Source organism: Abrus precatorius, unplaced genomic scaffold (genome assembly GCF_003935025.1).
Source record: "Abrus precatorius isolate BTA unplaced genomic scaffold, Abrus_2018 Scaffold7, whole genome shotgun sequence".
Classification (NCBI taxonomy): Eukaryota; Viridiplantae; Streptophyta; class Magnoliopsida; order Fabales; family Fabaceae; genus Abrus; species Abrus precatorius.
Window position 1 is genome coordinate 15,087,524 of NW_020874417.1, and position 26,068 is coordinate 15,113,591.

At 31.9% G+C, this 26,068-nt stretch overlaps 1 protein-coding gene and 1 non-coding gene across 3 annotated transcripts in view; both read left to right on the forward strand.

Moving 5' to 3' along the window:
- Positions 1 to 8,363: 8,363 nt before the first annotated feature.
- Positions 8,364 to 8,470, forward strand: LOC113873958. Its single transcript, XR_003506023.1, has one exon. It is a non-coding gene; the product is annotated as a small nucleolar RNA R71 (small nucleolar RNA).
- A 5,735-nt stretch (positions 8,471 to 14,205) lies between these two features.
- Positions 14,206 to 26,068, forward strand: part of LOC113873782 (7-hydroxymethyl chlorophyll a reductase, chloroplastic) — a 31,793-nt gene continuing 19,930 nt past the window's right edge. For both annotated transcript variants that reach the window (XR_003505962.1, XM_027512096.1), the window contains exons 1-18: positions 14,206 to 14,347; positions 14,454 to 14,535; positions 14,627 to 14,711; positions 15,074 to 15,185; positions 16,631 to 16,715; positions 16,830 to 16,871; positions 16,988 to 17,066; positions 18,073 to 18,124; positions 18,224 to 18,286; positions 18,544 to 18,641; positions 18,838 to 18,873; positions 18,959 to 19,020; positions 19,147 to 19,174; positions 19,534 to 19,613; positions 19,795 to 19,864; positions 19,955 to 20,012; positions 20,257 to 20,321; positions 20,407 to 20,501. Coding sequence is in view for 1 of the 2 variants with exons in the window: in XM_027512096.1 (XP_027367897.1) it covers positions 14,263 to 14,347; positions 14,454 to 14,535; positions 14,627 to 14,711; positions 15,074 to 15,185; positions 16,631 to 16,715; positions 16,830 to 16,871; positions 16,988 to 17,066; positions 18,073 to 18,124; positions 18,224 to 18,286; positions 18,544 to 18,641; positions 18,838 to 18,873; positions 18,959 to 19,020; positions 19,147 to 19,174; positions 19,534 to 19,613; positions 19,795 to 19,864; positions 19,955 to 20,012; positions 20,257 to 20,321; positions 20,407 to 20,501 (1,277 nt within the window). In the remaining variant the exon portion in view is untranslated. The remainder of the gene's footprint in view (positions 14,348 to 14,453; positions 14,536 to 14,626; positions 14,712 to 15,073; positions 15,186 to 16,630; positions 16,716 to 16,829; positions 16,872 to 16,987; positions 17,067 to 18,072; positions 18,125 to 18,223; positions 18,287 to 18,543; positions 18,642 to 18,837; positions 18,874 to 18,958; positions 19,021 to 19,146; positions 19,175 to 19,533; positions 19,614 to 19,794; positions 19,865 to 19,954; positions 20,013 to 20,256; positions 20,322 to 20,406; positions 20,502 to 26,068) is intronic.

Below are 26,068 nucleotides of genomic sequence, written 5' to 3' on the forward strand. Positions count from 1 at the left end.
ATATTTATTTTGATCTTGTCCCGATGGTCCTAAGTTTAGAACAACAACTACCTTTCCTCCCCTAAGGGATTCAGAGTTAGGATGGATGCTAAGGTTTATAAGGATGAGATTAGGGTTGCCTTGTTTAGCATAGGAAATTTTAATGCTCTTTTCTTTAAGAATCAATGGAATACCTTAGCCCCTTTTTTTGATAAAATTTGTTAATGATATTTTTGCTAATCCCATTAATATAAAAGCTGTTAATGAGACTGGTATTACTTTGATTCCCAAGACTGAGAAACCTGAGTATATTAATCAATACAGACTAATTTTCTTTTGCAATGTGAGTTATAAAATAATAACTAAGATAATTGCTAATAGAATTAGAGATGCTCTTCCCCATTTAATTTTTAATAATCAAATTAGCTTTGTTCCTGAGAGACATAGTATTGATAATGTTCTGGTATTGTAATAATCAATTCATTCTTTTTCTAAATTTAAAGGAAGGAATAACTATATGATCATTAAATTGGACTTGGAGAAAGCCTATAAAAAGCTTAAGTGGTTATTTATTAGAGATACTTTTCAAAAAATTGACATTAATAATTATATGGCTGATGTAATTAATCAATGCATAACTACTCCTTCCATGTTCTTAAACTAGAATAGTAGTAGGACTGTTTCTTTCAATTCTTCAAGGGGTATTAGACAAGGAGACCCACTGTCCCCTTGTATTTTTGTTCTTTGCATTGAAAAGCTAGCCTATCTTATAAATGATAAAGTTTGTAGTAAAGTTTGGATTCCTTTTTCCTTTTAGTAACCAGGGCCCTAATATATCCTACCTAATGTTTGCTGATGACTTGATTTTAGTTGCCCAAGCCACTATTATTAAAGATGTCTTAAATGAGTTTTGTTGTTCATTTGGTCTCTAAATTAATGTTAATAAATCCTCTTTATTTTTCTCAGCAAATTTAAATTAGGTTAGTTTTCAATTTATTAGCACTGATTTAGGAATACCCATCACCAATAAGCTTAGAAAATATCTTGGTATACTTGAGGGTTCCCTATCTTGTTATATTGACACTCCTCCCTCTACTTTTATTCCCTTTCTCTGTATTGATTCTTTAGGAGTTCGGTTCCCTAGATTGAGTCTTTGATTTGTCTTTATTTTTTGAAATTTTGTAGCCCTATTGAATATAAAAAATAATAATAATTAAAATAGTTAATAACTTCTTTTTTTAACATTATATAAATTATTAACGCAAATATTTATATTATTATAACATTTATAAGCTGTTTGTTTTCGTAACAATAGCAATGATGATTAAAAATGTAGACTTATTCTTAGCAATTTTGATTGTCAGTAACAATAATACAATATACTGAATTTCAATGATTTTGTTAAAATATATATATATATATATATCTAAAATTATTTCCTATTTCTGATAAAAAAAATACATTTTCATAAATAAAATTTATAATATCACATTAAAATAATAATAGCAATTATCCATAATTTAAACATAAAATAATATATTTAATATAAAATTATTGGTAATTGAATTTTATTTTATTTTTTAATTAATATTTTAAAAAATTAATATAAAAAATAAATTTCAAAAACTTTATTATCTGTTTAGAAGATATAAACAAGAAAAATTTGACTTAAAAAAAACTAAATTTTTTATTCGATGATTATATATATGTGTGTCTTTCTCTCTTTTAGTATATATAAATTTAAAAATTAGATAGATAAGAATATATATATATATATATATATATATATATATATATATATATATATATATATATATATATATATATATCAAAGATAGTAAAGTGTATTTATTGTGTTGAGTAGAAGGTAAAAGGTGTCACTCACTCAAATGCAACACTTCCCATGTTCTAATGTTTGAAGCAAATCTAATAAATATGAAATTTAAATGTTTAAGTTCAGATATGTTTTGAGTCCTTATATTATGTGATTTTATTATTTTAGTTACTTTAAATGATTTAGTTCTTACTTTTAATAAATTCTTATTTTTAATTTATAATATTGATTAATACATTGAAATACTATCAAGTGCTAGTTTTTAATTTAATCACGTCAACTTTATCAAACATCAATGAGTGACATTGTGAATAGGCAATGGATAAATGTATTGTGCAATTCAAGCTAAGTCTCACGTAACATGCCATATGTCATGTTGTAATGTCTCAATTTATTTTATTATGTTTAACATTATATTGTTATATATTTTTTTACTATACAATTCTTTTTTAATTGATTTGTGTTAGACTTTGTCATTACTAAACTAAAATATATTGTTAATTTTTTTTAGGTTATCTTTAAATTTTTTCATTAAAAATGAGTATAATTATTAATGGTTTTTATTATAATGGTAAAATATTTGAATTAACAAAATTATCATGTTTGAAGATAATAAAAAATTAAAGTTTAATTATATATTTGGTCCTTATAAATATTAAGTATTTTGTAATAAGTTTTTATAAAAAAAATTGTTAACATTTAATTCCTAAAATATTAAGAAAATATGATTTATTCCATGTTGTCCAATTCTTTCGGTTAAGTGTTCAGCTGATTTTTTGTTAGCTAGCTTAACACTCTTATTTAGTACTGTAACATCCTACCTTTTTAAATTCTGAAACATAAATAATAATTTATAACAATTCAACTCAATAAGCTGATTTCTTAATTACATCTAGTAATTTAAATATTTATAAATTTCAAATCAAACAAATAAATTAGTTCTGTAATCAAAACGAGTAATTTTAGTATGTGAGAAATCCAAATTTTTCTCTTTCAAACATATTTACAATTTAATTGAAGAGTAAAAGAATCAGAATCTAACTAAAATGTTAGAATATTATCAAATTAAATTAACATCTAGTGCATAGGCACTGAATTTAAATTGTATATATGGAAGCATACTCTTTATAAACTATTACCCAAAAAATATATATATTGTAACACCTTAATTTTAATTTCAATAAGTAGTAATTTCACAAATTCGGAATAATAAAAATTTCATAAAGCATTTCAAAATAAGAGAAGGGTTACAAGTTTCACATCAAATCACTGCTACAGCAGTTCATCTGTCCCTTTACTGAGTCCGGTGCTGATCATCTTGATTACCTGAAAAATGAATGTAAGGATGAGTACTCTGCACTATCAAAACACAATCAAACATAGAGTCTCACCTCTAACTTATTTCCAATACATTTATACAAATATAACACAAACAACATCATCATCAAGTACATTTCAATTTAACATCAATGCACTCACGGCACCAACAACAATTCATATTCAAAATTACAATTAATAACAATCTCGTGCACACGCAGCCACACTCAATGTGGCACTGTGATCACAAAATTACACCATGAATGGTCGTCGATTACCCTCGTCTCACGGATACCACGTGGGCAGTCATGAGTCGCTCAGCAAAGGTAGTGGTTATAGGTCTAGTCAGGAAAATAGTGTGTAGCCCGTGGTGCACCCATTCCACAGTCGGTATCACCACCACTCTCCCTTTCCCAAGGTATTTCTACCGTCTTCATCTTTCACACTTCTAGTGTATCGCTAAACCATTCATACCACATTACAACGGCACTAACACGCCCATTCACACATATTCTATTCACACATACAATAATCATACTTACACACGGCACACAACCCACATTGCATTCAAATATACGGCACTAGGCTCACATTCATTTCATATTACACTCGGGCCCACATTTGTTCACATTATTCCTATTATCATGCAACATCTAACATACAATTTACATCTCACAGCTCATAGCCCTCATCACGTTTCTCAACAATTTCCTACCCTCTATAGTGAGCATAATTAAATCAATGTTGTCATGTTATAACAATAAAATAAATTTTAAATTTATTTGTTTGAGCATATCAATATATCTATATGAGTATAAATATTTTTGTAATTTAAATTAAATCCTTAAAATAAAAAATTACTTCCTTCCTAATTTAGAATTAATCCTCTTCATCAATAATCAAAATTTATATCATTTTTAAATTTAATTTTCTCAAATGAGTCAAAATATTTTCAAGTTAAACTTAATCATTTGACTAAACTATTATTTGTTTCTTAAGATATTAAACATTTTTGTTCTTAAAATTTTAAAAATATAATAGTCTCTAACTTTTATATTGGTAAGATATTTTAGCTTTTAGATTTAGACACTATCAATAAATAGTAATATAATATTGAATAAGCAGTTGATCACTAATCTAGTAGTGTGGACACGTTACACACAAAATTTTTTTAACCTCTCGTAATATTCATATAAAGTCTCTTGAGGAGATTGTCTTATGCCACTTATTTCTTTTCCAATGGTTGCTGCTCTGGATGTGGGGAAAATTTTCTCCAAAAATATCCTCTTCATATCAATTCAGCAAGCTACAGATCCTAGTTGCAAATAATACAACCAATCCTTGGTTGCTTCATCTAAAGAGAATGGAAATGACTTAAGCTTGATATGATCCTCATGGATTCCTTGTGGCCTCATGGTTGAGTAGACTATGTGAAATTCTTTCAAGTGCTTATGTAAATTTTCACTTGTACAACCATTGAACTTAGGCAACAAATATATTAGTCCAGACTTCAATTCAAAAGGAACATCTATGTTAGGATATTGAATGTCTAAAGGTTGGTATGTAACATTAGATACAACCAACTCCTTGAGTGTTCTTTCATTTTGATTAGTAGCCATATTATCAGTTCATACAAATGCAATTTCATAATTACTAAATTCAGAAGCATATTCACTAAAACTATCACTAAAATGCACACCAATCTAACTACTATGCACTTGATCCTGTAACCTGTTAAGTCTTTGAAATGTCTTATCTATTTCTAGATCAATATCATACAAATCTCTAGGATTTGACCAAGTAATGCATTACAAGGCAAAAACAATGAAAAGTACATAAGACTTCACTATAAGACTAACATATGAAAGTAAGACCTATAATAGGCAAATACACATCAAATGAATTTTTTTTAAAAAAAAAATCAGGACCACCATATTTCATCTAATCTTCTAATTTTGAGAATTTTTTGGTAAATTTTCAAAATACAAAAATAAAAAAAATAGTCTAAACAATGAAATTTGGAATTTGAGGCAAAACTCACATATTAGTTCTTAATAGGTGAGTCCTATTCCTTGATTTTGTTCTAACTTTCAGGCCAAATGTGGAATTCTTGACTAACAAGGGGTGTATTTTGGTTTCCAAAATTGTGTTAGACAACTTGCTCTAATGACTTATCGTGGGCTACAATTCTTAGTTTCAAGGTTCCAAAAATCTGAATTCAACTTCCTTTAATACACAATTACTGCAAGTATAGTGTCAATTTTCCAAATCACTAAAACAATTATGTTAATTTCAATTTCTAAATGATGAGAACCACTTAAACACTATGTCATAATTGTCAATTATGCAAATCACAAAAAAGTGTTACAACACACTTTTGGGAAATCAAAGAACAAGAAAAAGTCCTCTTACTATAATATTTTAAAAGTTTACAAACCCAAATTTTGTAATTTCCCATTTCTTGGTAAAACACACACTTAACTCCAACATTCATTTGTCCCAATCAAAATAGATCAAGGGTCTACAACACAAAGCCAAAATGATAGAGGTCTAACCGATGCCCACCTTAATAACCACAAAGCTAAAATTGTAAGCTACAACAGGTGAACTAGCTCAAAATACTAAGTGATAAGTACATATTATGACATACTTTTTGAGCATGCTATGCACTTATTATTGATTTGAATGTATTTTTATACTAATTACTCTGTTAATTGTTAGATAAACATGTGTGAAGACTCACAGGAATTATGGACATCTTGGGGAAATTCTAAGAGAATTAGGCCATTAAGAAGCAAGGATGCCCAATCGTTTGTTTTCAACACACCCATATCTTCATTTGCATGTATGACTGTGTATCAAGCACGCCCATGACTCCGGAATAAGCACGGTTGTGCATTAATCTAGCACGGCCATGCTTACATGCGTAATTCACAAATTCTACATGATTTTGGAACAAACCTTATAAAAAAAAGGTTTAGAAGCAGCAGTTCACTATTCCTTTCTTGAGACTTGATTTCTGAATTCTATGAGATTCTCTCATCTCTTTGCACGAGATCTCTACCACATTCTTGGAGGATTTGGATATTCAAGCGATCGGACTTGAAGAGCGAGATCTTCCTTCTAGTTTGTTTTTCATCTTTACTTATGATTATGTTTATGGCTTTATTTACACATGCTTGGATTTCTTTCTTGAATATAAGTAACTAAACCCATATGTAGGGTTATACGAACTCTTATTCATAAATTTATGAGATTTTTATAAGTATATTTAGATTTGATTTCGGTTGTGATTAGTGTTTCTCCTATTGCGTATGATTATGTGTTGTGAACTTGCTACTCGTAACATAATTCTAATTAATTATATTGTTAGGCGACCGTACCTTAATTAATTAATAAATTTTTAGGATAAAACGAGACAAAAGATTAGGTGAGCCAAACTGATCTTTCTCTTCCAATCGTTATTATGTTAACAAGTTCATAGGTTCTTCATGCTTCCCTTAATTGATACCTTACATGACCATTGGGGGTGTTAACTTAAAGGAAAGAATGTTAATATTACATGACTATTGGGTATTAATAGTAATTATATGAATGATTAGTAATCACACAGACATCAGATCTAGAATTAATTAGAGAAAAAACATAAATGATTGAATGAGTAAACCCATATGCCCTAACTTTTCCTCCTCTAACTTTTCCTAAGGCGTGTGTTGTGATATCTACTTTAAGATCTAGTGATAATTGTTTTAAACCCTTTAATTTTAAATGTGCAATTTCACATCCTTTCGTTCAAACAATTAGACAAAGAAATTCTTAGTAATTGGGCACCAATCCTTGAGGGATGATAATTTTGGGACTCGTTTTTAAAACTCTTTTATTACTTTTTGACGGGTACACTTGCCCACTGAAGAAGTTTTGAAAACCTCTGTGGATGATGTGTTTATCATGCCACTTCTTAGTGTGTTTTTTTGTATAACTTGACATTCTCGAATGCCTCAAAGTGCATCTCATCCAATTCATTGAGCTGCAACAATCTGTTCTCACGTATAAGCTATGAATCAAAATTTAAGAACTTCAAAGGCCAATAGGTTTTGTATTCGAGCTCAATAGGTAAGTGACAAATTTTACCAAAAACTAAGCGATAAGGGGACAATGGGGGGTTTTGAAAGCAGTACGATAAGTTGAGAGTGCATCATCCAATTTTAAAGACTAATCTTTTCTAGAATTATTGATAATGCGTTCTAAGATTTTTATTTATTTTTATTCTTTATTAGATATCTCAACTTGACCACTAGTTTGAGGATGATATGGAGTAGATACTTTATGGGTGACACCATATTTTGTTAAAAGAGTTTCAAATTGCTTATTGCAAAAATGGGTGCCACAATCACTAATAATAGCTCTAGGGGTTCCAAACCTGGTGAAAATAATTTTCTTTAAAAATTTAACCACTGCCCTAGCATCATTTGTGGGTAGTGCTATGACCTCTACCCATTTGGAAACATAATCTATAGCCACAAGAATGTACTCATTATGTATGGACTTAGGGAAAGGTCCTGTGAAGTCTATGTCCCAAACATCAAATAATTCATAAATTAAAATATTATTGAGGGGCATTTCATGTTTCCTAGATATGTTGCTCCTATCCTCCTTTTCAATCTGTTGCTCCATTTGGGCTTCAAGTTTTGCTATCCTTTTGTCAGAGCTATGCACATATTGCATCATTTATTTTTGAAAATTAGATTAAAATTTGGGAACTTCTTTTCTTTCTACCTTTTTTCCTTGGTTCTGCACATGAGGAGGGCAATAGGGTGCATTTTGGTTCCTTTGGCGGTTTCTCTAAGGGCGTGTGTTACAATTATGCCACCCTGAGTTTTAATTATTACCCATAAAGTTCACATCCTCTTGATCAAATTCTGGATTTGCAGGAGATTTTGCGAATTGGTCCTAAGCCCTCATTAAAGTTTTCTAACTGCTTTGCAAGGGCAAGCATTTGATTCGTCAATAGGTTGCTACTCTCTGTTTGGTAGACTGGAGCAGCTTCCTTCCCTTTGATGTCGTAAGAATCAGCAGTGTGCCACTAGAAGCTGGCAAATGCCATCTTGTCAATCAGCTTGTATGCATCATCTGAATCTTTTCTTATAAGGGATCTTCCTGCTGCAGCATCAATTATAGCCTTGTTAGTAATGGATAGTCATTGTAAAAGACCTGCACCTGTCTCCACATCGAAAAATCATGGTGCGGACATCTTTTTAAAAGCTCTCCCAATTGCTCCTATGCCTCAATTAGAGATTTTGCTTCATTATGCTAGAAACAACTTATGTCTGTCATGAGGCTGCGAGGAGGACCTTAATGGCAGAAAATACTTTCTCAAGAATTATTGAGTGAGGTCCTCCCATGTTGTGATGGAGTTGGCTAGAAGTGAGATGAACCATGCGTTCACCTTTTCTGATACCGAAAAAGGAAATTGATAAAGTTAAATGGCATCATTGGCTACTCCATTGTATTTATGGTATCAGTCATTCGAAAGAATTTTTTCATATGGAGATTAGGATCTTCGTTGTGCATGCCTCTAAATTGGATGGAGTTTTGTATCATGGTTATTAGCGCCGGCTTTGTAACACCCCTATTTTTATTCTTTATTAATTTTGTATTTGGTATGAGATGTTAATGCATGTTGCTTGAAATTAGGAGAGTTTTAGTTGTTTAAATTACAGGATTTTTTGCTGTAGTGAGATGTGTCTCGTTGTAGCGAGAAATTAGCGTCCAGAATCAAGCATTTTAATGCTCTCTCCTTATAGCAAAGAGTTCTCGCTGTAACTAGAATGACAGATAGCAAAGTGCAATTTTGTTTGATTTTTTTTGCTATAGCGAGAGAAAGTTTTGCTGTAGCGAGAATGTCACAAGTTGAGGGGTATTTAAGGGTTTCCAAGTTGAGAAACTTAGATTATAATCCAAGTTACGACCTTATACGCTCTCTCTGACTTCTCTTTTCATTTTCTCAGCAAATCCTTGAAAAATCTCAACCTTTCTCTGATCAAAGCTTGGAAGTTCACTTTCCTTGTTCTTTGGTAAATTCTTGAAGCTTGGTTCTTCATTTCTTTAGTTATTTTCTTGATTCTCCCTCCCTATATGAGATTTCTTGTGATATTTAGAAAGAACCTCATGTTTTAAGCAAGATCCTTCGAAAACCCTTTACTAAACTTCCATTTTAAGGTAAGGAGAGCTCTATTTTGTTACTAAAGAAGTGGTATGCTTGTATTCATGAAGATGTTGTGATGAAATATATGATTTTAAGTATATGTTGGATGAAAACATGTTTTTGTTATGTTTGAAGCTTGTTTTGTGATGTTTGATGATGTGTATGATTTTTATTTTGACTGTATATGCATGTACATGGTGGATTGAGTCTGAGGGAACTAACTCTCAACAATGATTGATTTATGTGTGATATAATAATGAACTAGAGTAAAAGAAAGAGATAAAAGTATGAATAATATGTTAATAAATAGATAGTGAGAAATATAGAGATGAGATGAGAAATATGAAAAGAGAAATGAAATGAGAATGAAATATGATAAGGATGAGTATGGATAGTTCAAAGGTACACTGGGAGTATGAAAGATGGAGACAACTGAGAAGTCTTGGAGAAATGAGGGTGGTGGATGCTCCTCTTGAATTGCGCAAAACAAATGAGAGTATGAGCACCATAGGCCTCACACTCGTTTCCTGACTAATACTCCTGACCATGCTTTTGCTAAAAAGGGCCGGGTCAGCACACGTTGTATTCGTGTAGCTGCGGCTATTCAGCGACTATCTATGCTAAGGAAGACCTCGATGGATCCTAGGAACAATGAAAGTGAAATAAGAACCCTGAGTATTAAGAAAGAGATGAAGAGTAATAATTTGAATACTTAAAGATTATTGCATGTATATGAGTATGACTTCGTAACATGATTAATTGTTGTATTATCTTTTTTTTACTATGTTAATAATTGCGAATGAATACTTGGTAATATGAATAAAGACTCATCCTTACACAATCATTTCAGGGAACCTAGATGACAACACCCAACGAGAGGATTAGACTAGTAGGTAGCTTTGTAACTAATAGATTAAATTATGTATTTAATGAGTATCAACAACTTTGTTTCTTTAGGATTGCTATAGATGTAAATGATGTACCTAGTGATACTATTATGGTGGAAATGGAATTAGTTTCCCTCAAGAAGAATCCATCATATTCTTTGTGTATATATATTTCCTGGTAGTATGAGGACCCTAGCAGCTTTGATCTATCTGTTTACATACCATGATCATGACTACCTTGGAAGACCATCTCAGTGGACATTTGAGCGGATTATTGGTGCCCAAGTTACTGAGGACCCTGGTGATTTGTATCTCGGATTAGATGATGATCTCGACTCTGATGATATCGCGATGATAGAGGGATGGCACGGGGACGACTAGTGTTTCTCTGGTCGTGTGATGAATATACTGCTCATTAGGACTTATCATATTTTGGATTTTGTAAATGTTGTAAAATGAGTTCTAATGTATTTTGATGTATATTTGATAAAATTAGTCCACTGTAAACTCTTTAGAACTATATATTTATTAATGTTATTTCATGTTTCCTTTTTAATTTGTTTACTTTCCATGGATTTGTTCTCTAAATTTTTATAAGTATAAAGTAAAATAAATGAAATGTTCTATAGTTACACGTCTTATACTTGACTAGCAAATGGATTTGAATTAATTATTCCTTTCTAACTAATAACTTATTTTCTTATGATTTTGAATAAAATAAGGATGTTATAGGCTTTAGCTCAAAATTATTGGCTTCCACATTGGGGGCAGTGATGCTTCCTGGAGTGCCCCGGGCAGTGGATGTCATGTAATCCTGAATGGTTGTCCTTCTTGCTGCCATTATTTGTTCACTCACTTCTTTCCTTTATCTATGCATTGTTCTTTTGATCTCTAGGTCAAATAAAGAAGTTGTAGAGCACTTGGAGCAAGTGAGCATACACTAGGAATTATAAAAAAAAAAAATTAAACAAAATAAAAATTGCTCAAATTAATCAAACGTAAGATTTTCTCAATATTGAAAAACAATTCCTGGCAACAACGCCAAAAACTTGTTCGATGAGCAAGTGTATCCATCGAAAAGTAATAAAGGGTTTTGAAAAACGAGTCTCAAAATTATCGTTTCTTAAGGATTAGTTTCCAATTACGAAGAATTTCTTTGTCTAATTGTTTGAACATAAAAAATGTGAAATTGCACATTTAAAATTAAAGGGTTTAAAACAATTATAACTAGATCTCAAAGTAGAAATCACAACACACGTCTTATGAAAAGTTATAGGAGAAAAACCCAAGGCATATGAGTTTACTTATTCAATCCTTTATGTTCTTTCTCTAATTAATTCTAAACTCGATGTCTGTGTGATTACAAATCATTCGTACAGTTGCTATTAATATCCAATGGTCATGCAAGATATCAATTAAAGGAAGCATAGAGAACCTATGAACTTGTTATCCTAATAACGATCGGAAGAGAAAGATCAGTTTAGTCCACCTTATCTTTTGTTTCATTTTATCCTATAAATTAATTAATTAATCGAGGTACAATCGCTTAATGATGTAATTAATTAGAATTATGTTACGAGTGATCAGTTCATAACACATAATCAAATGCAGTAGAAGAAAAACTAATGACAACGGAAATCAAATCTAAATATACTTATAAAAATCTCATAAAGTTATGAACAAGAGTTCTCATAGCCCTGGTTATGGGTTTAGTTACTCATACTCAAGAAAGAAACCCAAGCATTTGTAAATAAAGCCATAAACACAATCATAAACAAAGATGAAAAATAAACTAGAAGGAAGATCCCGCTCTCCAAGTCTAGTTGCTTGAAGATCCAAATCCTCTAGAAATGTGCTAGAGATCTCGTGCGGAAGAGATGAGAGAATCTCGTAGAATTTAGGAATCAAGTCTCAAGAAGGGAATAGTGAACCATTGCTTATAAACCTCTTTTTTATAAGGTTTTTAAGTTCCAAAATCATGTAAAATTTGTGAATTACGCAAGTGAGCACGGCTGTGCTAGATTAATGCACGACCGTGCTTATTCTGGAGTCATGGGCGTGCTTCATCACAACACGACCGTGCATGCAAATGAAGCATGAGCATGCTTAAAACAAAGGACTAGGTGTGCTTGCTTCTTAATGGCCTAATTCTCTTAGAATTTCATCCAAGATATTCATAATTCCGGTGAATCTTCACACATGCTCATCTATAACAATTAACAAAGTAATTAGTACAAAAATCCATTCAAATCAATAATAAGTGCACATGAGCATGCTTGAAAAGTATGTCAAAATATGTAAATATGTACTTATCACTAAACTTTATAATTTATAAATTAGTAGTAGGTGCCTTCCAGTGGTAGCATCAACTAGGCTAGAAATTAGCAATCAACAACAAAGCGAGCTAATTTATGTATAACCCATGTGAGCTTCATTAGAATGCTATCAAGAGGAAATGAGGTGTCTCAATGGATCATTAGATCATAGTCTTCATCTTAGATAAAACACAAATTTACACATTATGACTTATAGTGGTTTAGACTTGACTTTAAACACATATGATCTAATTTATGTCCTTATCTAGTATACATATTTATTTTGGTTCTGTCATTGTTTCTTAGTCATCAAACACATAATTGGTTTCTATAATCAACTTAAAAGTTCAATGCAAAAACTTGCCACATAACTAAAGTGATGATAACTCTTATTTATTAATTTTTAGATGGGAGAGGTGATTTTATATACTCTCTAAAATTTTCATAATCTCATTTTTTTAAATTTTTTAGGAAATTTTTTATTAACCCTTTTTACTTTTCTTATCTCCTCTTATCACTTATTCTTTAAATTTTTTCATTTTCTCTCCCTCTAAACTCTTACATAAAGTCTTAGTGAATTATAATTTTTTTTTAAATGATATTAGAGATATAATGTAACACTTCTAATATTGTTCTACCTTTTTTTTTTTTTCTTTTTTTTATGCAACAACATATTGTAGTGTAATATTTCCTTCATATGATTAATAGCTCATTTTTTTAACTAAACCAATTGTTAGAAGATGTTGCATTCTTATAACATAAACTCAAAGTAGAATTTTTCTACCTTGAATTCGCGTAGGCATGTAAAGAATCATAGTTACGAAGTTAATTATAATAGTTATGAGTCGGATATCTATTACATACAATATCACTTATAATAATTCTTTACTCCATTTGTTCTTCATTTTATGCTTGCTTATGCTCATACAATTTTTTAAAAAATATTTTTATCATTCTTAATTTTGAATTTCTTTACATATAAATAAAGTATAAAAATTATTTAATTTTAAATTAACAGAAGGGCTTATTAAAACAATAGTTAGAGTTTGAAGATTATTAAAATAAAAAATATTGAAATGTGTCTATTTACAAAAATAAATAAAATAATAAAGGTAAATATACACTGTTTTTTCAATTAATAATTAGAAAGATTAATCCTTTTGATATTTTTATGTCATATATTTATTTATTGAAAATAATCTTATTTTATAAAAAATAATAATAGATATAAAATGTTAAATAAAAAGTCAACAAATATTGATTTGTCTCCTATTTCGTTAGAAGTATCTTTAATAAATCTTTACGTGCACGAAAGGTTTTAACATCTTTATCATAATGCAATTAGGTCATAAATACCCGTAAATAAATATTATTATAGCATTGATTAAAAATATAAAGCAAAATACATTTAAACAGAAAAATATTCATTACAGTAAAAATGAAAATTATTTATTATTTTAACAAAATTAAAAACATTTAACTAACTATGCCAACCTTTCCGTAGTTATTTTTATTACAAAATATTCTAAAACAAGACGAAAATGAAAATAAAATTTAAGAGAAATTATTAGATATTTGTTTTTATGAGGATGTGGCAGGTTGGGGCCCAACATTATTAACATGTGGAGCAGAACTAGCATCAAGTTTAAGTCACCTTTGTCACTCACCAAACCTATCATCATTCGTAGTTCTCATTCAGTTTCACAGTTTCACTTCTACTCTACTATGTCTTCCTTATCCTTCCTTCACTCGCTACCTATCTCTCTCTCCATTCGTGCTTCTTCATCTTCTTCATCATCATCATCCAAAGGTACCCTATTTCACATTTCACTACTCTTTCTCTTTCTGCATGCATTTGTGCTTTGCTTTTTTCTCTTCTGACTCATTTCTTTTTCATTGTGTTTTTTGGCAAACAGATACCTCTTTGAGACAAGATTGGAGGAAAAGGTCCAAACCTATTCCACCAGGTGGCACCTACCCAGCAAAAGATCATTGCAGGTATATATGTGTGTGTTACCCATCTTATTTTATTTATTTTTGGTATGTGTTATTTTCATGGTTTGATTGAGCTATTCATCTTTTGGGACAGTCGTTGTGGGTTGTGTGACACATATTATATTGCCCATGTCAAGAATGCATGTGCTTTCTTGGGAGATGGAATGTCTAGGATTGAAGTAAGTCTGTTGCTTTCCTCTTACCCTTGTTATGGATGTAATGCATAAACTAGATGGTTGCTTTATTTTTATTTTTAAATATACGGTTAATAAAATCTTTCAAATTTGTTAACGATGAGTGATGTGTCATTGTCAATTGCTAACGCCTAGTGATAAGAATAAAAATAACTGTTATGGAGTAAAAATAACTGTATATTTTGTATGGCTGATTCAAACATTGCCTAAACGTTTTTATTAGCATGCTTTACTTCTGATTGGAAATTTCAGAGCTGATATAACTAAATCCAGGAAATTAGTCATTTTTGGACAATGTTTTGCCAAACTGAAGTTGCTTTCTTTCTGTGCAATTTTTTCCCTTTCAGAGATTGGAACCTGTTGTCCACGGTAGAGGCAGGAAAACTGATACATTGGATGAGACTTACTTAGGGGTATATGAGGAACTGTTATATGCTCGGAAACTTCACCCTGTGGAAGGTATTTTTTCTGAGTTGAAAATGGAAGACTCGTGAGATTGCATCTGTGTTACTTCTTCATTATTCTGAGTTTGATGCTGTATCAAATTTGATGTCTCCGAATGCAATGTATATTTTTGTGCATCAAATTATATAATTTTCCACTGAAAGTTGAAACAGTATCATTTATATTATGCTGATAAACAATTGCGGTAAATTACTATATCAGTTTTTGGGAGGGGCCTCTTGTTTATTCTTTACATTTATGAAGCACTATTTTTAATGGCATTCCTGATATGTGATTTTGATTGCTATTCCTAAATTTATACAGATTCACAGAAATCAAGGATTCTGTTCCTGGCTAGCAAATTTGTTGTTTTAGTAATATATAAGTTTTTTCTGTTTCTTGTAGAGTGTAGTTTGCATAGATTTCAATTTTGGCCCCTCATCTTTATGGATTACTATTTTAATTTGATGCTTTTTTTACATGATAAGCTCAAATGATTTCCGTTTGTTGCTGGATTTTATGTAGTCCTTTACAGTAATTTTGAGGAGTAAGGAATATGATGGGAATTGGAGTTGGTGCAAGCAAATAGGAATTTTCTATTATCATGGTTTGTATGATCTATTGAGGTTCTAGACACAGGACATAAGTTAAACTGATATTGATGGATCCACTCATTGAGGGTGTATCATAGAAGGAAGATGTGAGGTGGGGGTAAGATGGGGAATGAGGGGGAAAGTGGTGGAGTGAAATCTGCTCTATTAATATTTTTTCTCTGATTTCCCTTCTTTCTAGTCATATTGTTGCTGTTTCAGAATTTGTCTCTGAATTTCTATACTCAGTCATATAATAAATTCAGTTCCTATCAGATATTTAGTCCTTGGAGATGTGCCTCACTTGTAATGTAGTCCCTGATTAAATTATGCAAACATTTAGTCCTTGAATTATACAAATTTGTTTCATTTTTTACCCTGTCAGAAACAGCGAATAGAGTAATGTGAAACAAATTTGACTAATTTAAGGTCTGAATTGCAATATAACTTATAGTTTTATAAAGGGTCTAGCATAATGTAGAGACCAATTAGATGAATGCTGATTTTATATTTTATGCTGCTCTGGGAAACCAAGATGTCACGTGAATGTAACTTTATATTTATAAATTGCCCGTTACCCTATTTTTCCAGTGTTATTTATTGATAGTAAACCACCTAATTTGCTCAATTTTGACAGTCAATATAAAATATTAATAGGTAATTATACATACATGGTTTCCATATCTTTATTCGGCTAATTATGTGATGAGGTTTCCCAACTGGAATGATGACATATTGGTGTGGGCATATATCAATAGTTCTGCTTATTTGGCATGGATATACCGACATATTATCAGTGGTTCTGTTTATTTCCAAATGACATTAGCCTTCTGGAATAAGTTTTGCCTGTCAAATTCATTCTCTTTATAGGGGCTCAATGGACTGGGATAGTAACAACCATCGCAATAGAAATGTTAAAATCAGGCATGGTAGAAGCTGTTGTTTGTGTACAAAGGTAATGGAAAGAATTTGTGATTTTAGATGGCTAACAAGATGCTAATGTTTTTGATTGCTAAAGCTAACTTTGTTTTCTTTGTCATTGACTTTGATGTAACTTTCTATGTCATAGTGATCCTGATGATAGGTTTGCTCCAAGACCTGTTCTAGCAAGGTTTGCCGCATTTTTTTTTCATGTAAAATGAATCTAAGTTAATATTCTATCACTATATTAATTTTGTTTTTCCAGTTACAGTACTTCCTTTGTTTATTTCTTCAAATTTCTTGTAGGACGCCAGATGAAGTGTTGGCTGCTAAAGGTGTCAAGCCAACATTGTCACCTAACCTCAATACTCTTGCTCTTGTTGAGGTGTGCAAAATCTCTTTTCATTGAAGAATTTGTCATGTTCCTAAATCATATTTAAAAATTTGGTTGCATATAGCACCAAATTATTTATGCAAATAAATTTATCCATTGATTCAAAAAATGACTCAAAAAGTTGTCATTCAAATGGATCAAGATTACTAAATACATGGGAGTGCTATAGTAGGGGTTGAGGTATGTTGATATAATGTGAAACAACATATGGGAATGAGAACCAAAGGCATTTTAATTTTTATCTTTTATTTCTTCCATACTCTTATTCTTCAAAATATAAGAGACATACAGAGATACAAATGTGGAAAGCTTTTTCCGAATTATAAGAGCATTAATGATCTCTCTGGGAGATTCAGTTGTTTTGAAAGTCTGTCTGTCTGTCTATAATTTACAGAACAGAGTACACATACACTGCATAATTTTGAGGGTTGGCACCTCCCAATTCCAGAAGGCCCTCGTTGCCTTTTTCAAATCACATGATGTTCCTCTCTAATCACCCCTCTTATTTATAGGCAACATGCCTTATTCAAACTAACTCACCTAAAGAACTAGTTAATGTAACTAACTAATGGGTAGTCTTGTTTTAACTCACTACTAATGGGGTTATCAAACAGTTTATCTGTTCTTTCTGTTTTTTATCATTTGGCATTTGGCTTAAGGGTGACTGGTTTTTCAGAAGTTTATTCTTTGCTTTGAGGTGGATATTTCTGATGACTTGTATTTCATTCTCTTATATGAGAGATAGTAGTCTGATATTGATAATGTTTTAGACATATAAAAGGAAATTTTAACTTCTGTAAAGTCCAAGAAGCCAGAAACCTTAATTTTATGATAACTGTAATAAAAGACAAACTGTCAACTGTCCATGATGTTTGTACTTACAGCATCACTCTGTTTTGTTCTCTAATTTTAGCTCTCATATGATTCATTGGATGTATTGTTTATTGTGAACCTTTTATATTCATAGTATGTCTGTTTGAATTTTCATTATCAAAAGGCCGCAGGCGTCAAGCGTCTTCTTTTCTGTGGTGTAGGTTGCCAGGTGCAAGGTATCACTACTATAAAGATGTAAATGTTTTGCTAATTTTCATCATTTTCTCCATTGTGACTTGTAATGTTGTAATGCAGAATAATTTCTTCAATTGCAGCATTAAGATCTGTTGAGCATCACTTGAATTTGGAGAGGCTCTATGTTTTAGGCACAAATTGTGGTATGGAAAAGGTTTAGTGCTTTGCTATAAATCATTTGTTGAATGTTTATAAATTTTGAGAGTGGTTGTGTAATAGATGCGGTTTAATTTTATGCACACACATCCTTAAAGAAATTGGACTTGTACTAAAATTCTCATTTGACAGTGGACTTGAATGTTTATAAATTTTGTGAGTGGTTGCTTAATGGATGCTGTTTAATTTTATGCATACACATCCTTAAAGAAATTAGACTTGTACTAATATTCTCATTCGACAGTGGACAATGGAACCAGGGAAGGACTGGATAAGTTTCTAAAAGCTGCAAGCCAATCACCAGAAACAGTTCTCCATTATGAATTTATGCAAGATTACAAGGTTTTCAGCACAAAAATCCTTTCTGGTTTAGAGCATCTATTGACAAATGAATTCTTCGGTTAGGCAGTGAAAAATAAATTGATAATTTCTACCAGCTGATTTATTTAGATTCTTAGAATAGTACTTTATGATGCATCTTGCTTTATTGCCAAGTTTATTTTCTCTTATTCAGTCGCTATTTCAAACATTCTGGCAGGTTCACTTGAAGCATTTGGATGGTCATATAGAAGAGGTAAAAAGGCTCCCTTTTATTTTAGTATGTCCATGAGTTTAACAAGCAAGCAGCTCTATTCAGTTTAAATTTTTAACTTAAACAGGTTCCATATTTCTGTCTACCAGCGAACGAGTTGGTCGATGTTATTGCCCCGTCTTGCTACAGGTAATTTTTGTTTTACTTTCACTAATTTACATATATGAATCATGAGATTGTTTTTACTTCAGTTTATATTTCCTCTTTCATTTTATGTTGCACTAATTTTCAGAAATTCTCCATTTTTCCCTGCAGCTGTTTCGACTATACAAATGCTTTAGCAGTAAGTCTTTCTCTGCCTGACCTTGTCTTTTTAACATACATATTTGTTTTGAACTTGGGATGATTTTGTAATTGCCTCTAGTTGTTCACTTGTGGAGTTTTCCACAAATTGTTATTGTGGCATGTTCTTTCATCATATGTAGTTTAATCACCTTCCATGATGGTCAAATTTCAACTTTTCTTTTATTGTAAAATATTATGTCAATCTTGGTTTTGTTCCATAAATATCAAGTCTTGAAAGTTGGGAACGTATCCAGTTGGTGTTAAGGAATTACGTATATTCCTACTTTCAATTTTTCATATGCTTGCATGTTCCCCTTATCCTTTTTAGAAATATTTACATTAGAAAAAAAATTTCAGGACTTGGTGGTTGGGTATATGGGTGTGCCTAAATATTCTGGAATCAGCATGATGCAACATCCACAGTATATTACAGTCAGGTAACACCACTGACTAAGGCATGTGAAAGTTCCTTTTTTTCTTGCATTATATCATTTAGTCTATACATGCTCTTTAACGGTCATAAATGTTTATTGGCCCAAGAAATTATGCATTACTTTTTGTTGAAGGGTTACTTTTTTGTAAGCAATGTTTAGTCCGCATATGCTCTCAATATGACAGGAATGAACGCGGAAGAGAGATGTTGAGTCTTGTAGAGAACTTACTGGAGATCAGTCCGACAATTAGTGCTGTAAATTATCATCTCTGTTCCATTTAAGCATATTATTATTATTATTATTTTGAAAGGAAAAGGTTTGATTACTTTTTCTGTTTGGTTCAGGGAGATAGGCGACCTTTTGTCATGGAGACTGTTAAGGCTGATGATAAAGCTAAGTTAGGTATGTATGACTTTCATTATGTAATGTATTTATTTTATAGGAGTTTCCATATCTTGTTTTGGCTCTTGCATTTTGATTTTTGTGATAAAATTATTTTATGGATTGATGTATCTATGGTAGAATATGAAAGTTATTATGTTACCTTGGGGGCTTAGATATCTCTTCTCAATATGTTTTGATCAGTACTACCCTGTAAACTTTTGAAGTTAATTACTTCTTTTTTTGAAATTCTTGATTTGACTAGGAAGAGGTCCTTCTCAGCCTGCCCCAAAATTTATCGGAAACTTGCTGGCTTTTATACTAAACTTGGTAAAAGTTTCTTATCAATTTATCCATTGATACATGTATTTTATTCACAACATAGTGATAATATTGCTCTGGCTTTTATGTTCAGATTGGTCCAAAGGGTCTCGAGTTTGCACGTTATTCACTTGATTATCACACCATTCGCAACTTTTTACATGTAAATCGTATGTGGGGAAAGGAAAGGTACGTAGGATGTTGTGAGACCTAATTAACATAATTAGCATGATTTGATATAATTGTTCATATTTTTTTCCTAATTTTGTAATTAGGACAGATCTGTACAGATTCTATTAGATTTTATTTCTTTGTATTTCCTTAATTAACTTAGATATAGCCTATATCACTCTTTGTACTATAAAATCATCAAATAATATTCAGAAATTATTTTTTCCCTTCTTTCTTTCAAGTTTCAAGTTCATATTAGAGCTCTTGGTCTGGGAGACTTTGCTTCTGCTAACCCCAGGTGATTAGGATCCTTATAAACCCCCTTGATTTCAGATCATGGTTAAGGCTAGTCAAGGTAGAATTGGATGTGGATTTGTAGGAAATATAGGAGGTAGCCTATGAACAATTCTAAGAACCCAAGGCTACTCAAATATCAAAGGTGAATTCGTGTCCTGTTACAGAATATCCATAACTCATGCTACAGATATCAGAATTAGGTGTTTCCAAAACGAGATGAGTGCTATTGATCTGAATTGTGAAATTGGCACAAGAATCACTAGAAAAAGGACAAGTATATGAGTTATAATCAAATTGTTTAGGACAAATTCTAGAATTCTGGGATTGATTTGGATCTGTATGAGCCCTAGAGCAGATTTTGATTTGGTGATTAAGAAACATGATAAGAATGTGCCACAAACTAGTTATTTGATAAGCTGAAGATCGTCACAAGAAATTGATGTATTTCTTGATAAGATCAAAGATGTAAGAAAGGCCCCTTATAAGTAAATATTATAAGAAGAGAGCCAAGACTTAGGTTTTTTAATAGGATTGAATTATCTTAGCAGTTATTAATTATTTTAGCAGTTGTTATTTTAATAGTGGGGGCAAGTGTAACTGCCTCTAAGCAGTTACGAGCAGAATAAAAATAGGAGAAGAGGTAGGGAGGAAGGTAGGCAGTTTTTGAGTGGTTTCGGGAAGGGAGAGACCAGGCTCTTGAACATCTTGGGAGGAAGCCTTTGTACTCAGTCCGTTTTCCTCAATTTCCTACGTAACTTTTATTTCCGTATCAGTTCAATTGAATATGATTCAGTCTTTGTTCTCACACCAGTTGGTGCACCAACTGGTATCAAAGCAACAAGTTCCTGGAGATGCGTGAAACAATAGAGAAGAGCGCTGAATAGTTAAATGAAGTGCAAGCCTCAGTTGCAAGAAATTTGTGCGAGACAAGAGGAAGAGAACAGCGATAGAAGCCAAACAATTCCTTAGGGCGGAACACAGGTAAGCCACAATGGTGGACGATACAAGGTGGATAGGTGGAGGAAGTTAGAGATACCTGTTTTTGATGGAGAGGATGCATATGGCTGGACAAACAGAGTGGAGAGATATTTTGATTTAAAAGGGATGTTTGGAGAAAATTTACGGGCGGTTATGGTGGCGATGGAAGGAAAAGCGCTGACTTGGTATCGATGGTGGGAGTTCTTGGCACACCAACCGACTTGGGAGGAATTTAGAGCAGCAGTTATTAGGCGTTTCCAACCAACCATGGTTGAAAATCCTTTTGAACTGTTGCTGAGTCTCAAACAAACAGGTTAAATGGAAGAATACAGAGAGAAGTTTGAACTCTATACTGGATTACTGGTCTGTTAAAGAGTGTAGAACCAGCATACTTGAAGGGCATATTTTTGAATGGCCTCACAGAAGTAATTAAAGCAGAATTAAAGCTCTATCTAACAAAAAGCTTGGCTGAATTAATGGATTGTGCATAGAGTGGATGAGAAGAACTAGTTGGCCACCAAAGGGGGAAATCCAATAGGTACGATGAGTAGGCCAATGAGGACATATAGCAGTAACCGCATGGTGACGTGGGAACAGGGAGTGAAGCAACAGTCCAATGCGTTCGGAACTGGAAGTGCTACAGGGGAGGGAAGTGTGGTGAAACTTTCTAATACCTTCAGGGGAAGAAGCTTTAGAAAGTTAACCGATGCAGAGCTACAAGAGAGGTCTAGGAAGGGATTGTGTTTCAGGTGTGATGAAAAGTTTGGTCCGGGCCATGTGTGTGCAAACAAACAGTTACAAATTTTGGTGTTAGCTGAAGGGGATGCAGAGGGAGAAACTACGGTGGTTGAGGAAGAGGGAGAACTAAAAGACCTCCAACTTCTTGATCAAGGACTCATGATGCAATTCATATATCATCTGCATAAAGTAACAAATATATAAACCACCCATTTGGAAATTTTCTGAAATATGCTTTTAACAACTCTTATAGCTAATTTTTTATTATTTACATGTGCATGAGCAGGACAACAAAAAATTCTCATTAGAATAATCAATAGCTATGAGAGTTGTTAAAAGCATATTTCAGAAAAATAGCTATAAGAGTTGCCTTGGCCGAAAATTCATGTTAATGTCATAACAAGCATTTGAGAGCATACAGCAAGCTCTCTTAACTTATGTAGAGTCCTATTTATCCATTCTACTACATCATTTTGCTAGGGTGTAACTAGGATAATTATATGTTTAGCAACACCATTCTCTGCACATAACTCATTGAAGTTACCTTCACAAAACTAACCCATTATTTGCTTTGAGTTTCTTGACCTTTTTTCTGTTGGGACATCAGCAAGAGTTTTCCACTTAAAGTGGGGAAGGCCTCATTTTTATGCTATAGAAAATAAATCTAAAACTTATGAGAAAAATCATCAATAATAGTAACAATGTCTTCCATTGAAAAAAACTTTAGAAAGACCTCAATAATCAAAGTGAATATGACACAAATGCCCTTTGTTCTTGCAGTTGAGAAATTATTTCCTTTTTGTTTCGCAAAACCACTATGTTCATAGAATTCCAACTTACCAATACTATGCTTCCCAATATGACCCTTTTTTGCTTAGAAGATGCATGACTTTTCACCCATATGATCCAGACGTGTGTGCCATAATTTGTTGACATCAGATATAGCTCTAAACCTGACACAAAAGAGTTGTGGAAGACATGTAAACTTCAATATGGTTTAGCTTTCATCAAAATAAGGATACCTTTTGATATCTTTAGAACTCCACCAACTAAGTACTTTTTCACCCATGAGACTCAGTGTGCCTAAAAAAATCTAAGTTTCGCTTCAAGTTAGGAATGTAACAAACATTAGTTAAAGTCCTAAGAACACCATTACGAGTCTTGATTTGAATATTATTAATTTCAGCAATCTTGCATTGGGCATCATTACCCATCAAAATAATACCACTATCAACATATTCAAAAGTGGTAAACAAGTCCTTATAAGGACACACGTGAAGGTACATTTAGAATCAAGAATCTATTTAACTTTACTCCTCTTAGGATGTTCAAAATCAATTTCAATATTAGTAGCTTTAACAGGTAGGTGAGGTTTCTTTCTTACTCCTCTTGCTTTTTCTTCAAAATAAAACAATTAGAAATGTCATTTCTAATTTCTTACAATAGCAACAAGTTTTGTTAGAATTGTGTCTCCTTGATTTTGATCTGGACTTTTTGTATCAGGCACTCCGAGTTCTTCCTTTGACACTTAAAACTTACCTTTTAGAAAGAACTTCAAAATCAAAATTTTCTTTAGACGAGTTTTATTTAACATTTTGAAAGGATAAGGTGTCAATACCATACAACCTTCACCTTTTAGAAAGAACTTTAAAATCAAAATCTTCTTTAGAAGAGTTTTATTTAACATTTTCAAAGGATAAGGTGTCAATACCATACAACATTATTTCCTTAAAGTGTTTATGGGTAGAAGTCAAGGTAACAATTAGCAAAACTCTGTCTTCACCTTTAATCATGATATCAATATTTTTTGAATCCATAGTAATAGAATTGAAGTCATCAAGATGAGATCGAATAAGAGTACTTATAACCATACGAATTGTATATAAATGCTCTTTAAGAAGATTGTTTGTGAGACTCTTGGTAAAACCAATGTGATATTTTAAGATTCAATTTTAATTGATTTTTTTAGTTTTATTTTTTTTAAATGACTTTTATTTTTCTAAAATTAGTTTATTTTAGTTTATAAAGTAACCCAAAAATTAAGTGAATTTGTTCTGAAAATAAAAAACAAAGAAAAGATATAATAATTAAAATGATGAAACTATGAAAGAACAGTAAATTTATTGATAAAGAAGAAAAAAAAGGATACTCAATTGATAAAGAAATGATAGTTTTGAGGAAATAGTAGTATACCACTTACTGCAGTGCACCTCAGTTTGGTTTGGTTATAATAATAAGAACCAAAATTCGAATCAAACTACAATATATAGTGTGAATTTTTTAGTTTGATTGATTTTCGGTTTGATCAGTGTTCAATTTTTTAAGATCACTTTGATGGTTTAAAATCGGTTTGGTTTGGTTTTGAACACCCCTTGTATGTGGAAGCATAGGATCAAATCAATTGGAGAAGAAATGGAATGAAAGCAGAGCAATTCTACAATGAAAATGGAGAGAAAGTACCAGACAGTGGCTTCTCGGCCCTGTTAGGTTTGAGAGTAAATGTGGACCTCTTATTAGTTCATTTTTTTATTTTATTTTGTAGAAGGTAGGAGAAATTTTTTTTTCTCTTAACCCTTGTATCGTTATTAAGAGCACATATGCTCAATACTAAACCCTATTAACCTTCAATATGATAACTCTTAACACTTGGGGATATAGACAAAGCCAAGGTAAACATACTCTCTTTATATGATCACTGCAAACGATGATAATGTTGAAAAACATATCCTAAGAGAGAAGCTAGCTGCTCAATTAGAGATGAAGGACCTAGAAAAGCTAAACTACTTTCCTTGTGATTAAAGTTGCCTATTCCAAAGAAGACAAATATATTTTCCCAGAGGAAGTATATCCCTAATCTTCTAAAGGCAACATGCCGGAATGCAATTAGAGTTGCAAAACCACTAGAGCAGCCATAGAACAGTATAAAAAAGTTGGTAGCAATGAAGAGAGCCCCAAAAGGAGGAGTACTGGTATTAGAGGCTTAAGAGAAAGCTTATTTATATCTAGTCCACACCAAGCCAAACATCACTTTTGTTGTTGGTGTGGTTAGTCAGTTCATGCACAATCCTTATGGAAGACATTTATAGGCGTTGATAAAATCTTAGTATTTAAGGCAAGCCCAAGAAGAAGGCTGCTATTCCAGAAAGACTGGAGATTGTCCATGGAAACATATGCAAGTGCAGACCATGTGGGTCAATTGCTGATAGGAGATCCACCTCAAGATACTGCATGTTTAGGTGGAAGGTTGGTGACATGGCGTGGTAAGAAGCAAAATATAGTTACAAGGTCAAGTACAAATGCAAAATTTTGAGCTATAACACGGGTATTTGAGTTGTTTTTGACGACAATTTCTTGATGACTTAAGAATAAAGTCTGAAGCTCCAATAACGTTATTCTGTGACTAGTTCGCAATTGTCCATTAGCACACCTTGCATCATGCTTCAACATGATTAAAGAAAGCACAATTTTAGATCGATGATATATTAAAGAAAAATAATTAGCAGTTGTGTGACCTTGTTAATATAATTTTCATGATTCGATCCTAGCGTTGAGATTTCCTTCTTAATTAGAAT